Here is a 14,436-nt window from a genome sequence, read left to right as displayed (position 1 = left end):
TCTCACCCAGTCTGGCATCTCTGCAATGCCCCCCATGAACCCATCAAAATCCAGCACCGCGGGTCACCGCATCCTGCCCGTGGGCTGTGTCTCCCCAGTCTCTGTCCTGAGTCAAGAGCCACATGTCCAGAGGGCAAACCCAGATGTGCCCTGCCCCTCTCCCTCTCAGACCCTTCTCCCAGCCCAGCTATTTGCTGGGTCTTTGGAGGACCAAGTGTACCTCCCAGCAGATCAACCCACAGCAGATGAGTCCCTCCACATTTTGCCACAAATTAAATGTGCTGTAAAATCACTGGTATTCTGGGTAGAGGAGGACATGAAAGACCTAGCTTTAATAACTCGTCTTTGCTCCAGGGAGCATCAGGGCTGCTAGAGCCATCTCCAGGGAGCTTCTGCTTGTGACGATGACTTTTTGCTCAGAAATGTGTGGCAAGGGATAACGCTGACTCTTGGAAAGCTTAAAACTGGCTGCAGGAGCTGGGACCACTGTCCCAACACTGGGCATTTTGCTGTTGGTATCCATCCCTTTGCAGTCTGGGCCTCCCAAAATCCCTCTGGTTTGCAAACTGGTCCCAGTGCCACACTTGTGTTCCCTCAGGCAGGGAGAAGCACTGGCGACCTGGCATGGCCCCCGTTGGAAAATGAACCCCATGAGACCTGTGCCAAGGTCAGTACTGAGCCGTGCTGCACCAGGCCACTTGAGCTCTGCGTCTCCCAGGAGTGTCCTCTCTGTGGTGGCCTTGTAGTGGTGCCCCAGACGACAAAATAGTTGCCCACCCTGCTCCACCACATATCTCCATCCTGCTCCCTACAGATCCATCTCTATCTCAGTTTTTCAAAGGCTCTTCTTCCCTCCAGGACCCAGCATTGGCATCTCCCCCAGAGGTGCCGGCTGATGGTGATGAGAACCCTGTGTTACCACTGCAGCTGGATACTCCAAAGCACCATGCAGGTGGGTAAGGAGAGGTCCCAGCACACATCCACGGTAAAGCTTGACCCCCTTCACAGCCAAACGTACCCCACAGCCCCGTGTCAGTGGCCAGATCCACAGTGTGCAGGCACCAGGTCCCTGATCCCCACCCACGGGTCAGAGCATCACCCAAGGAATGTGGTGTCACCCTGAGACAGCTTCCGCTGGCCCTGACATCTCCTGCCTTTCTACATAATAAGGGCTCTGGGAGCTCTCCTGTTATTTGTGTCTTTTCTCACAGCATCTCTTATCTGCTTCTGAACCAGCCTTTGCTCTCTCCGACGAAAGACACTCAGGGCACTTTGCTGCAGCAGAGCATTTGTGGAACTCTCCAGGATGAACAAAGGCATTGTCCAAGCTGGACATCTTGCCGCTGATCTCAGGCACCTGGGAAACCACGCAGGAAGCAAAGCTCCCTGAGAGCCTGTGCTGAACAGGGGGAAACTGAGGCACAGAGGGGCAGGGAGCCCAGGCACATCATTGGCACTCCCCTGCTTCCCAGGTCCCTGTGCCGGCTACAAGGTGCATTGTTGTGCTGCCCCATGGATGGAGGGAACCACCCTGGCTTTGCTGGGCCATGGAAGAGGGCAAAGGAGGAGGGTGGGTCCCTGGCAGCCCAGGAGAAGGTGATCCCTGTGGCAAGGGCAGAATGGAGCCCGCCGTGGAGGTCCCAGTGGGTTCTCCACGTGGTTGTGGCAGACCTGGTCAGGAAGGTGAGCTGATCCAGTGCCTCAGCTGCAAGCACTGAGCCGCCCATTGAGCCTTGGAAGGACGGCGTAATGGGGAAAGAGGTTTTTCCCAAAAAACCCTCTCAGCACAGGAACTGATCAGTGCAAACCAAAAGACAAATGTTTGAGAGAGCATACCAGGGAGGTTAGCAAAGGCCTTCCCGAGCTGCACGCAATGATTTCACATCCCGGGGGGCTGCTGTTTCCTGACTGAAGATCATGTAGCCAACACATGTTAGAAATCATCAGCTGCTTGAGCAAACGGCAGCGCCTTGCCTTAAAGGAGCAGCCTCGGGAAGCTGCGACCCGGCCCTGGAGCTCTGCTCCAGAAGATGCAAAACAGGGGGGAATTCCCTGTCGCTAATCCAGCTCGAGAGGACTCCAGCCTAGGTTGACCCAACAGATCCTGCACACACTATCACCCCTGCAAAGCATGGGAAAATGACATGACCAAATCGCACATTCAGCCATCCTGCCTGAAGCTGAAGCGAATGCAAGGGACAGGCTGGAAAATCCCAGACACACAACTCACATCTGCACACAGGTACTCTGCCTGGTGTCCCCCCGCACGGTGCCTTGCTGACAACACTGGTGACGCCCCAGCAAAACACCTTCTCCTGCTCTCCTGCACTTGCTCTGCACCACTGAGCGCTGAGGAAACAGATTTCCAGGCTTGGCTGACCCGGCTCTCCTAGTGCACAGACCAGGAAACATTAGAAGTGAAAAACAACTCCTCAGCCAGTATCAGGAGGCATTTTTTTTTTATCTGGCTCCCACCCAATTTTCTCTGCACAGTTCCAGTTGTGGTCCTGCCCTTGCTCGCAGGCTTGGCTGCTCGGCAAACCTCCTATCTCCAAAGTGTGGAGAGCAGCCCCAAGCTACCTAGTTCTTGTAGCTCCAGGCTTCATCAGCAGAGCCCACGGGTGCCCTTGTCCCACCCAGTGGAGCAGCACACGGCCCAGCATCGCAGCACACGGGTGAGCGGCGCCCAGGTTGCTTCTGCACATGCATCCACACCCCAAACTGCAAATGCGTTCGGCTCTTCAAGTGCACTTCCCCCAAAAACAGGAGCCTGAGCACCTCCACCCCCTCTCCACCCTGGCTGCTCTGACAGGCAAACGCTGCCCCTTGCACCAGGGGGTCCCTGCATCCCCCAGCGCACACAGCCCTTCAACACCAGAAGCAGCCAGAATTGCTGCCTGAGACCAGGGTGAGGTTTTACAAGTGGTTTGTGCCACAGATGCACCTTTTCTAGCTCTTCCCCCTCCACCTGGCTTTGAAGGTCCTGAGCCTTTTTAATGAGATGAACAACAAGGAGGGTTCATTTTTCATTGTTGTGGGGTTTTTTTTTAGAAATGAATAGTCATCTCTCTCCTAGCTCAGTGCCCTTCCCCAGCTCACACAAAAGCACTTCACCTGGGCCAACAGCTGCTTGTCAGGGCAGGGATGGTGCCCACACCAGGGCTGAGCCGCACAGCTCCTGCCTCTGACGGGCTCTGGGCACCAGGTCATGCACCGAGCTGGCAGAGAACAGAACAAACAGCTCGTGGGCTTGGCAGATGCTTTTGACGGGAAGCTCCCCTTGTCTCAGGAGCATCCTGATGGACAGACACAGCACGGAGGTGGAAGGGGCAGCATTTTCCCCACGCAGGTCTCCACAATACAAGTCACCAGGAGTTCAGCAGCCCCTTCCGGCAGAAAGAGCAAAGGACAGCAAAGGGTGGTAGAGATGAGAGTGGGCACTAAGATCAACGAGGAGCCCAAGCTGAAAGGCTTTGGCTGGGAGAGTTGGTAATAAATCAGTCCTCAGTATCCCCCTCTGCATCTCTTGTCTGCACTGGGTCCCACCTCCTCTGCCCTGCTCCTGCAGCTTTGTTCTGGTCAGCTCAGGCCAACAGGACGTGGGAAACAGGGGCAACCGCAGCCCCCAAACAGCATCAGTGCTGCCTTTCTGCTAAAAGAGTAAGAGGAAAAATATTTTGTTACCCAGCAGATGCCAAGGCAACTGCCAGCATCATCCAGAGCATTCCCCAAATCCTCCCCTTCGCACACCACAGCCCACCGGAGACACTCGCAGTGAGCAAGTGATTAGATCAGTGATCTAAAGACGCTTGTATGGAGCTTGCGTTATTCAAGGCTGGGCAAAGTCTTTTATAAAAGCAATAAAAGCAGATAAGGTGACTAGTTACCCACTTCCACATGTTTGGGAGGTTGTGATAGCTGGTCACACGCTCCGCTGCGTGCTGGGCAGAGCAGCAGCCTGGAGGAGCCCGACACGTCTGGCTGGCGCTGCGGGGACTGCTGCACATTTGTGCATGTCTAAGGATAAAACTGGGCTTGGAGATACCAAAGTGCTGAGATTCAGTGTCCCACACTCACCTCATGGCAAAGAAAGCAAGGGTGGAGGGAGGCTGGTAGAAGAGACCCACTCAAAACTGCTCCTGTGTAACGCCAAGGCTGCAGTGATGGGTCCAGAGAGTGAGGATGGGGAGGAACGACACATGCACAGTCCTGTGCACAACTTTTCCTGTGCAAAAGCCACCTTCGACCCCAGTTCCCCTATCTGGGTGCTCGGCAGCCCTGTGCCAGGGTGCAGCACCTCTGTGATGGGTGTGAGCTGCTGCAAAGACAACACCCGCTGCCAGGAATGGCCACCAGCACAGGATGGGGACACCCCCAGGCCACCAAGAGCTGCTGATGCCACAACCTGCGTGAGCCTTTGCCATGCTCTGCCTCAGCAGCTCACACAACAGGGCCACCCACTCACCTCCCCACACCCAAGTGATGGCTGCGTTTGGGGATGGGCAGGGGGAACCTGCTCTCAGCCCCAAATGTCTTCTGACAAGGGTCATCTCCTCCACCTCCTGGGGAGGGAACCCCAAACAGCCTCACGCTGCTTCATCATCATCCTCACGACCCACAGGAGGGTGGGTGCTTCCTTGGTCTGCGAAGGGGGCAAAGAGTCTGGCAGCACTGCATGGACAACAACGCCGTCTGCAAGGGGGGACAAGAACGTGCAAGCAGAAGGGTAGGACTGGAAAGATGCTTGAGAGGTTTTTCAAGCTCCTGCCTTGGCAGCTAAAGAGAAGGACAATTCCTGCCCCACAACTGAGCCCAAGGCAATTAGGGACCTGAGAGTGAGTTGCTGCTTCCCTCCCTGCCAGCTCCACAAATCATTAAGAGGAGAAAGCGGACCTGCTCTTTCCCTCTTAATTAGGTGGTACCTGTGAAGAGCTGCCTTCTCCTGCATCCCCTGTGTCTGCTGGGGGTCCCGTGGGAAACTGGTCTGCACGAAGCAAGGGGGAGGCAAGAGCATTCAGTGGAAGAGACGTGGCCATTCCTGGCAGGCAGGATTTGAAGTGGGAAAGTTCCTTTTTTAAAGGAAAAAAAAATGCCTTTCATTGTGTGATAGCGCTGGAGAAGCTGCTAGTGAGCCACCTCTTCTTCCACCTCTCCCCACTCCCCAGGTGGGAAGCAGCCCTTAGATGACACATGATCTGCAAGACCCAGCCCAGAAAGTCCAGGCTTATGGGTCAAATCCTGAACCGATGTTATGACTGAAATATCAGAGACAGTTTTAAACCCCTCAAGGATCAAAGCTCAGCCTGGCAGGGCTTGGGTTCACAGCTCTCACCGAAGGAGAGCAGCACTACCCGAGGAGCCCCGTGGCATGTGGGGATGTCAGCCCTGGTTGACTCAGAGCAGCTCTGGCTTCATGGCCATGTCTCTGTGGCCTGTTCCTGTGAATAACTGCGGCTGCGGCTCTGGTTGGTGTCCCAGCTCAGGGACAGCTGCAGGGTGCGAAGTCCTGGGGACAGGGTGGGGACATGGCTGCTACCTCCACCTTGACTCTCACCTGAGTCCAAATGTCCCACTCGCAGTCAAGTCCTTACTTCGCCATAAATCCTGAACTGTCCCCGTCACACGGCTCAAGGTTACCAGAGCTGTCTGAGGGTTTGTGCTGAGGTCAGCCCACGTTTCCCACACCCATCCTTACCAAAAAGGGAGTGTTTCTGGGAAGAACAAAGTGTCTCATCAAGATCTCACTTTCATTTCACAGGTAGAAGCACTAAAAGCCACAGACTCACCTGACCACAGAGTGGCTATTGCAGTTGTCAGGTAACGGTCACGTTTCCAGACTTTCTGTTTGCTTTCTAAACAACTCAACTTTTCTGTTTCAAAGCTACAGGGAACTCTACCCACCCGCAGGACAGAGCGCTGGGGTCTGTGGCCAAACACCAGTGTGCACGGAGAACCTGCCCTGCAGCTCCCAGCCCAGGGTGAGCTCTCGCTGTGGGCAGAGTGGGGACATTCCATCCCCTCGGGCGAGGCCTCTGGGAGATGCTCAAGAGCAAGTGACCCCCTTTCTGCAAACCTTCACCTGTCTGAGCTTCTTGGGGTGGCCAGCTGAGCCCTGGCCAGACCAGCTGGTCCAGTGTCCCATAGGGACACAGCCCATTACCTAAACCCTTGTCACATCATGTCCCCCCTAGCCCTGAGACATTCTGTTCTCAGCCCAGGCAGCACAGGGGGTTTCTTGCTGCCTGGAGCTGGGTGTCCTCAGCTCCGTGGGGCCACCCCACCAGCACTCACACTGCCCTGTGGGTCACACGGGCGGTTCCTGAGGACATGCAACGCCTGTCCCCACAGTCCCACTGCCTGTCCCCTGCCACTGATGGGGCATCTACAGCTGCAGCCTGTCCCTGGCACCATGCTACGTCCTCAAGCCGGTGTCCCCCCTCGGTCCCCATGTCCCACTTCAGTCCCCGTGTCCACCCTCAGTCCCCATGTCCCCCCTTGGTTCCCATGTCCACCCTCTGTCTCTGTGTCCTGCTTCGGTCCCTGTGTCATGCTTGGTCCCCATGTCCACCCTCGGTCCCTGTGTCACCCTCGGTCCCCATGTCCACCCTCGGTCCCTGTGTAACCCTCGGTCCCCATGTCCACCCTTTGTCCCCAGGTACACCCTTGGTCCCTGTGTCCACCTTCGGTCCCTGTGTTCCGCCTCGGTCCCCGTATCCCACTTTTGTCCCCATGTCCATCCTCGGTCCCCGTGTCCACCCTCGGTCCCTGTGTCCTGCTTCGGTCCTCCTGTCCACCTTTGGTCCCCATGTCCCCCCTCAGTCCTCATGTCCACCCTCTGTCCCCGTGTCCCCCCCCGGTCCCCGTGTCCCCCCCTCTCCACCCCCGCGGCGGGAGGTGGCGGGGCAGCCCCCGCCCCTCGCCCCGCCCCTCGCCCCCCCGCTCCCCGCCCGTGTCTCCCGCCGCCGCGGCCGCTCGGAGCGCGGGGCAGCGCAGCGGGGCGGGCCGGGCCATGGCCCCGCACCAGCCCAGCGCCGGGCAGTACCTGCGCTCCGACAGCGGCGGCTCGGAGCTCCGAATGCTGCCGGACGGCCCCGACCCCGTTCCCGCCCGCGGCGAGGCGCGGGGCCGGCGGCGGTGCGGGCCGTTGTGGGGCAGCGTGGCCGTCATGGCTATCCTCGCCCTGCAGATCGCTTCCACCACCGGCCTCTTCGTCTACTTCACCATGGCCATCTCCAAGGTGAGCCCGCCGGCGGGGACTTTGTCCTGCGCCCCCCGCGCACCTTCCCCCTCCCTCCGAGCCGTTCCGGTGCGGGCGGGGCCCCGGGAGGGCCGGGACCGGCGCGGGGCTGCGCCCCCAGGAGCCCCGAGGGCTGCGGGGGGCTCTGCCCGCTCCGCCCTCCGCCGCTGTGCTGGCGGGGACGGCAGCTGCCCCGCCGCGGATCCAGATGTGGAGGTGGGGGGGCACTGCCCCGGCCCCGCCCGGAGCTGCGAGTCCAGATGTGGGGTGGGGGGTGGACACTGCCCCCGGCTCCGCCCAGAGCCGCCGATCCAGATGTGGAGAGAAGGAGCCTTTGTCCTGGGCTCTGTCTAGAGCTGAGGGTCTGCTCTGGGCTGGGGGGCCCTGCCCTGGGGTCCTATCAGAGTCTGCAGCTTCAGATGAGGATGGGGGGGCTGCCCTGAGCTCCACATCCCATTTGCCCGTTGTTCCTGCTTCATCTGCCCCTCACCCCCCGCTTCCCACCCACCCACCGCTGAATCCTCCTCACCCCATTTGTGAGTGGCCTTGCTTGGGAAACTCCCCCGTACCAGCAAGTCTTGGGTGCTTGCTCCAGCTGAATCACACCAAATAACTGCTGGGATCCAGCCATTCCCACCTACCCACAGCATTCCCAAACTCGGACATGACAGACCCCCCACCAGCAGCTGATTCAGGCCCACAGCAATCCCTGAGCAATGGGAGGGCCAAGCAGGGGAAAACGCCGAACAGGAGAGATCTTTGGTGTGGGGAGAGAGAAATTCAGGACTTCCAAACAGCTTCTCTGAAGGTCCCAGCAAAAACAGGACCCCACAGCACCAAGCGTTGCACAAAACCACAACGGGGTGGGGGGAGAGATGGGAAAGTCCTGCCCATGGATGCAGGAGGAGCAGCCTGCGGGTGCCCAGCGGAGCATCCTTTGGAGCAGACCGCTGCCCTCACTTTGGGCTTTGTTTCCATCCCCGGATGCCATGTGGCACCCGCTGGAGGGATTTACATGAAAGGCGTTGGAGAGAGGAGGGGAATGCGAGTAGACAGAGCCACGGGGAAGGGCTGAAGGGAGGAGAAAGCCACTTGGACTAATTTCATAGGGCTGTCACTGGATCCCTGCAGGGGATCTGTGCTGGGGGTAGGTAGTCGCAGCTCAGCATCTCTGGGGACACTGAGTCACTCAGCACAGCCAGCCTGCCCTCACCCCCTCACACGAGGTACTGCCACTTTATAAAACCTTCTCCTTTTTCCTTAATTTAAACACCCCACGCAGCACAAGGTCCCAGGGAGGGGAGAAGGGGTTACCCCGCAGAGAGCAAGGTGCTGGTGGCACATGCAGCCTATCACAGCAGCTTTAATCAAGGCACTTGGCATGATCCGTCGGTGCCAGGACCCAGAGTGACAAGGCACGTCACTGCAGTCCCCATGCTGGGAATGCGCCACCACCTTACTGGGAGCGGTCAGATGAGGGCCGATCCTAGTCATTAGTGTACGGGCACGTGCCGTAATTAGTGCACCTGAGAGCGCAGGGGAGCTGCACACGCTGGTCACACCCAGGCACGTGCTTGCTTTGTGGAGCCTCCCATGAACAGCCTCGCACCACTCAGGGGTTTACTGCCTGGGTGGGCACCAGAGTCTTTGCAAGGTCTTTGCACGCAGGTCTTTGCACGCAGGTCTTTGCAAAACTGCAGCCCGGCCAGCCTGGGGAAAACAGTACTAGGGCTGCACTCACCTTTCTCCAGCATCCAGCTGTGTGATCCACCGCATCAGTCCCTCCGAGCTCGCCCCTGCGGCCCTTCTGGAGCCACGGTGCTTCTGGCAGGTCCAGCCAGCCCGTGCTAGGAGAGGCTGCTGACCCAATAGTGGAAAAAACCCCACACCAGCCCTTTTTATCTGACCTCACACCATCTTTCTTTTGATACAAGAGTCTGTATTGATCCCAAACATGAGTGCATCCTGGTACTAGGCAGGGAGTAACCAAAACAGGGGCTGAGGGAGATGGGCGGGCAGCAGTCTGGACACCTTCCTGTGTAACCTCATCTGGGTGTTCCTGCTCCATGGGGGGATTGCACTGGATGAGCTTTCCAGGGCCCTTCAACCCCTGACACTCTGGGATTCTGTGATTCTGGTGTGGGCTCAGAGCGAGCAGGGACGTGGGCAAGTGCAGGTTGCTGGAGGTAGCCAAGCCCCAGGAGATGATGTGGCCAAGCCTGAGGACTCCTGGGTTCTGTCCTGGGATCTGGGAATGACCCAAGTGATAAAGGTAGGATGGTCCAGGTGCTGGCACCTGGCACACTGATTTCAGGGCAGCCATCCCATCTGTGCCTCAGTTTCCCTGCCCCTAGACAGCAGCACGGTGTGGTGAGACCCTATAGCCAGCCGTGCCCGTCCTGCACTGCGCCATCACGGCCCAGGTCAGCCTGGGGCAGCGTGGGAAGGGGCAGCTCAGCACGCAGCAGCCCGTGTCACGTGGAGGGAAGGCTTCCCAGCCCAAACCGCAAGCCAGCACAGGCTAGAAAGCGTCTGAGATCCGCCTGGGCTGACGCAGCACGGAGAGCGCTCGGGGTCCCGTCTCCACCCAGCACGGCTCGGCAGCTGGAAGGGCAGAGCTGCCTGAGAGCTTGTTTTGCAAGCTGGTTGAGCTCAGCAGCGGGAGAGCACGAGGAGCGCGGGCCCGGCTGCCTGGGCACGTCCAGCCCGCAGCTGCAGCTCCGCACGGAGCCAAGCAGGGCAGCGCTTCCCGGGAGCTGTGAACGTCTTCAAAGCGAAGGCTGGGGTTTACTGCTCCAGAAGCCTCAGGGCAGGAGGGAAGAGATGAAGGAGACGGAGAATGGGAAATTTGGGTTCCTTTTCTTTACCTGGTGCTCTGCAGCTTGTGATAGTCCTTGAGTCTCTCCTCCTCCTCACACTCAGCACTGGAACTCAGTGAAAGGCGTTGTCATGTTTCCCAAAGAGCCGGGATGAGCCAGACTCACTTCGGGCAGGAGTCATGAGAGGACAAGGTGAGATTTAACCTGTCCAATTCACAAAACCAGATCTTTGACAGAACTGGGGACCCACCCAGCCTCCTGCCACCGAACTCCACCCAGCACCAGAGACAGTCAGTGTTTGTGTCCCTCTGCCACCACCAGCTCTGGGATCAGGGCAGCTCAGGGTTGTTCTCTGCCCCGTGGTGTGGCTGTGAGTGTCCTGATGCCGCTGTGAACACCCCCCGAGCATCCCCGCTGCTCCCCGCACCGAGCCCCGCGCTCCAGCCCCGGCTGACGCGGCGTGCGCGGGTGTTTCTGTTCCAGCTCAAAGCCCAGGTGCCGGGCAGCGCGGAGGAGCTGCGGTGTCTGCAGGTTATCAACCAGCAGCAGGAGGGCTCCAGCCTGGAGGAGCTGGTCACCAACCAGCCCTGTCTCAAGCTGGCCAACACCATCAAAGCCTATGTGGCCACGGTGAGCCCGGATCCGCTGGCTTTGGGGACTGGGGGAGGATGGGACAGCTGAGGGGAGAGCTCCTGTCTGCCTCCCTGCCTCAGTTTGCCCATCCACCTCACTGGGGTGGGGGTCAGAGGGCAATTACAACAGTGGTTTAAGATTGGGGTGGTGGAGGGGGCTGCTCACCAGGCCCTCTGCAGCGGGGAGCTGGCAGAACCCAGAGCGGGAAAGACAAAGCTGTGAGGGCTTGGAAAAGAGGAGCTGGGGCACAGGGAATGCCCGTTTCGCCTTTAACCGTGGGGCTGTTTCTCTTCTCTGACGGTCCAGGTGACGGAGAACGTTGTCCGCAGGAGCGCCGTGAAGGGTGAGTCCCGGCCCGGCACCGGGGGAGCAGCTGCGGTGCCGCGAAGCATCGACGGCCTGTTTGCCAGGGCCACGGTCCACGTGCGCCCGGCCCGGCGTGCGGCTGGGGATGCCAGCGGGCTGCGGGCTCCGGTGCTCCTGGGGCAAACTCCGCCAGGGGCAGGGGAGGGGACAGCGAGGACGGTCCCACTGGGCGGGCGAAGGGCGTCTGTCCCCAGGGAGTGGGTTGGAGGGGCAGCTGTGTGTGTGGAATCCGGGGAACTGGGGCCACGGGGGACAGCACAGAACAGTTGGATAATGATTGACTAGACATTTCCATCCCCAAATAGCCTCCCTCGTCAATGGGTCAGTGGGGCATTTCCCTGTCCCGCTTGCTCAACAAGGACGCGTTCTGCTGACACGGGGCTGGGCGTCCCCATGCTCTCTGTCCCCTACAGCTGTGTGTCGCTTTCCTCGCAGAGGCCCAGCGGAGCTACTTCAACACCTCAGAGGGGCAGGTTCCTCCCAAAACAGCGAGCAAGCCCTCGGCACATCTCACCCTCCGCCCACAGAGCCTGGCCCAGGATGGTGAGTCCGCTGGGCACCAGTGGGTTTCTGAGATGGGAACGGGGGAAAGATCTCACCCAAAGGGCAGGGGACCAGGATGGGAGGATACATGTGGTGGCAGATGGGGAAATGTTTCTCCTGTCCAGTCCAAGACCACCTTTTCTACGCCTCCAAGCTGGATGACTGCGGCAGAGAGTTAGAGCCACCCCCTCCCTTTCTCCTGGCCCTAGCAGGTGCTCCCCAGCGCATCTCGCTCCCCTGGGTGACCCTTTCTCCTCCTCAGGAAACTCCAAACGCTTTGGGAACCTCTCGCAGTCCTGCCGCCACGCCATCGCCCTCTGGGAAGACAGCACCATCCACTCGCACCTGCAGAACATCACCTACCGGGATGGGCGGCTGCGGGTCAACCAGGCGGGCAAGTACTACGTGTACTCCCAGATCTACTTCCGCTACCCCAGCGACGGGGCCAGCGCCCGGGTCTCCGTCCCCCAGCTCGTGCAGTGCATCAACTGGAAGACGTCCTACAGCCAGCCCATCCTCCTGCTCAAAGGGGTCGGCACCAAGTGCTGGGCACCCGAGGCGAACTACGGGCTCCACGCGCTCTACCAGGGAGGACTGTTTGAGCTGAAGGCCGGCGATGAGCTCTTTGTCTCCGTCTCCTCCTTGGCCATCGACTACAACGACGCAGCAGCCAGCTACTTCGGGGCCTTTCGGCTTGACCTGTGACAGCTGCCTCTGCCTCGCACGCTCCCGTTGCTCATGCCCATCAGCTCTCCAGTGTGGCCCTGGGGCAACAGATACTGGAACAGGACAGCAGCCAAATGGCCAGAGACTACCTGGTGCACGGTCCTTCCCCGCGTGCATTGTCCCTTATGGTGAGGGACGAGCCAGAGGAGGGCATGGGGGCTGCCCACGGGGCCCCACTGTACAGCCGGGAGGAAGCCCAGGAGCCAGGAAGGGCTCACGGGAGACAGGCACAAGTTGGGGACATCCCGGCCCTGGTGGCACATCAGCTCCCTGGCTCCTGTCCGAGTGCAGCGGCGAGCGCACGGCTGGCGCCCGGGACAGAGCGCCAGGGCACAGCCCGCGGGGACGAGGCAGGTCCAGCGTCAGCTTCTGGAAAGGAGCGAAGGAGTTTCAGTTTGGGCTAATTAGAAACCTGGAGCGATGCCAGCAATCAGTTTGCGGTGAGGGCAATAGCAGGATTGCGAAGCTGGAGCGATCACCAGCCCAGGTGACCGCACCCGGGCACGTGGCAGTGAGGAGCATTGTGCCTGAGCCAAACTGCACAGGACCATCCTGCCCAGGAGCTTGTTATCACACCTCTCCTTTGCTTCTGACCAAGCATCTCTTTCTTTGGGGCTTTTGGTCCTCCCAGCCCTGTTGGGCCAGCACAGGCCCCCCCTCGCTCACGTCTTTAGCAGTCGCTAACCTGCAGGATTCCAGCTTGTGGGTGAGCCCTGGCGGTAGCAGCACAGGACCCAGGAGGGACAAGACCAAGCCCTTGTTGTTAAAGGCCATCTCAGATGCAAAAGGTGGCTTCAAGCAGGGCAGAGCGTGGTCCAGCTGACTCGGCCCATGGACACTTGGCTGGATGCAGCCCCCTTTTGTAATTACCTGTATACCCTCTGTATCATATTAAGACTGTTGGTGCGTACGGACGGGACAGCAGCACAGGCTCCCACGAGGGGTGCCAGCACGACAAGGCGGGGGCTCTCTGTGCTGGTTTAAATAAACCCTGTACTCCAGCACTTGGTCTTGCACCTCTTTGCATCAGGGACTGCAAGCAACGCGCCCTGAGCCCCTGAGCAGCCGCAGTGCGGCACAAAGCAGGCAGTCCAAGGTCTGGGCCAGTGCCCACCCTGGGTGCTGGGCAACCCCACTGGCTGTGGCTCGGCCTCGTCTGCCGCCTCTTTCCCTGTCCCTGCCCCAGCCCAGAGACCGGCTGCAAGGGGCAGAGCAGAGGGGCAGCTTCTCCCCGGCTCCTTTCAGCCTCCTCCCGGGCTTCCAGCCGGGCTGAGCAGGGTCCTGCCGTGCCAGCCCGGGGATGCCGGGATACCGGCAGCGGAGCAGCCCGGGTGCGGTGCCACAGCTGCTGGGTGCTGAGAGAAGACCCGGGGAAACGGGTTCGTGGGGTTCCCAGGGGCTCTGGCCCCGAGAGCTGCAGACAGAGCCCAGCTAAGGCTGCAGGCAGTAACCAGGTCCTGCCTCATCTTGTACCTGGAGGACCTCGGGCTCCACCGCTGCCTCTGCCCCACAGACACCTGTGGCTTTTCCAGGGAGACGCTCCTGCCCTGCGGTGCCTTTGACTCCCAGGAACCAGGGGTGTTCTAGCACAGCCCTCCCAGGACCCACTCCTGTTCCTCCCCTGCTCGCGGCAGCTCTTGCTGGCTGTGTCTCCCCAGGGGGATCCTGGTGCTGCTTTTCTTCTCTCCACTTGGCGGTTGCCAGCTCAAGGCACAGCCAAACCCCGGCGTGCCAAGATGGGCTTGTTCCCCACCACGCTGTGGCCAGGCAGGGGCTGTTCCCTGCTCCCACTGTGCATCCCGCAGCTTTCCAGGCCTGAGCCCCCTCTCTTTGGCTGGGGCTGGGAGCCGGTGCCAGGCTGAGCTGAATGGTTCCGGCATCCCCCCACCCACAGTCATGGGACATGGCCACTCACCAGCCTCCAGCTCCTGCTTCGGCAAGGCCCCAAAAAGCCCCACCAGGGGCACGGTGTGGCCCCCCCTCACCCCTTGCACAAGCGCCTGGAGCAGCCCCAAGTGCACGGGCAGCTTTCCCAGCTCATCCAAACCCTCCCAGCTGGAGAGCACCGAGCAGCGTCCCAGCGTCTGCAACGGGGTGAGGCGGCTGCCCCTG

General features: G+C 60.0%; 2 protein-coding genes across 3 annotated transcripts in view; both read left to right on the top strand.

Moving 5' to 3' along the window:
- LOC309444422 (uncharacterized protein) overlaps nucleotides 1-14,436 on the top strand; it is a 207,908-nt gene that overhangs the window by 113,503 nt on the left and 79,969 nt on the right. The window lies entirely within an intron of this gene.
- Nucleotides 6,960-13,322, top strand: LOC309444186 (tumor necrosis factor ligand superfamily member 10-like). The gene is made up of 5 exons (XM_082061815.1): nucleotides 6,960-7,237; nucleotides 10,540-10,686; nucleotides 10,996-11,032; nucleotides 11,491-11,598; nucleotides 11,861-13,322. The coding sequence occupies exons 1-5, from the start codon at nucleotides 7,010-7,012 to the stop codon at nucleotides 12,301-12,303; spliced, it is 963 nt and encodes a 320-aa protein (XP_081917941.1). The 5' UTR covers nucleotides 6,960-7,009; the 3' UTR covers nucleotides 12,304-13,322.

The sequence above is a fragment of the Streptopelia decaocto genome (assembly GCF_964273445.1).
Source record: "Streptopelia decaocto genome assembly, chromosome: 10".
Taxonomy (NCBI): domain Eukaryota; kingdom Metazoa; phylum Chordata; class Aves; order Columbiformes; family Columbidae; genus Streptopelia; species Streptopelia decaocto.
Note: the sequence above shows the minus strand (reverse complement) of the source record. Positions and strands in the feature narration are given on the sequence as shown.

Bases quoted from the DNA above. Each gene is read 5' to 3' on its own strand.
- LOC309444186 (XM_082061815.1), top strand. From the start codon at position 7,010: ATGGCCCCGCACCAGCCCAGCGCCGGGCAGTACCTGCGCTCCGACAGC. The intron at 11,033-11,490 runs GTGAGTCCCGGC...CTTTCCTCGCAG, and splicing joins CCGCAGGAGCGCCGTGAAGG to AGGCCCAGCGGAGCTACTTC. The intron at 11,599-11,860 runs GTGAGTCCGCTG...TCTCCTCCTCAG, and splicing joins ACAGAGCCTGGCCCAGGATG to GAAACTCCAAACGCTTTGGG.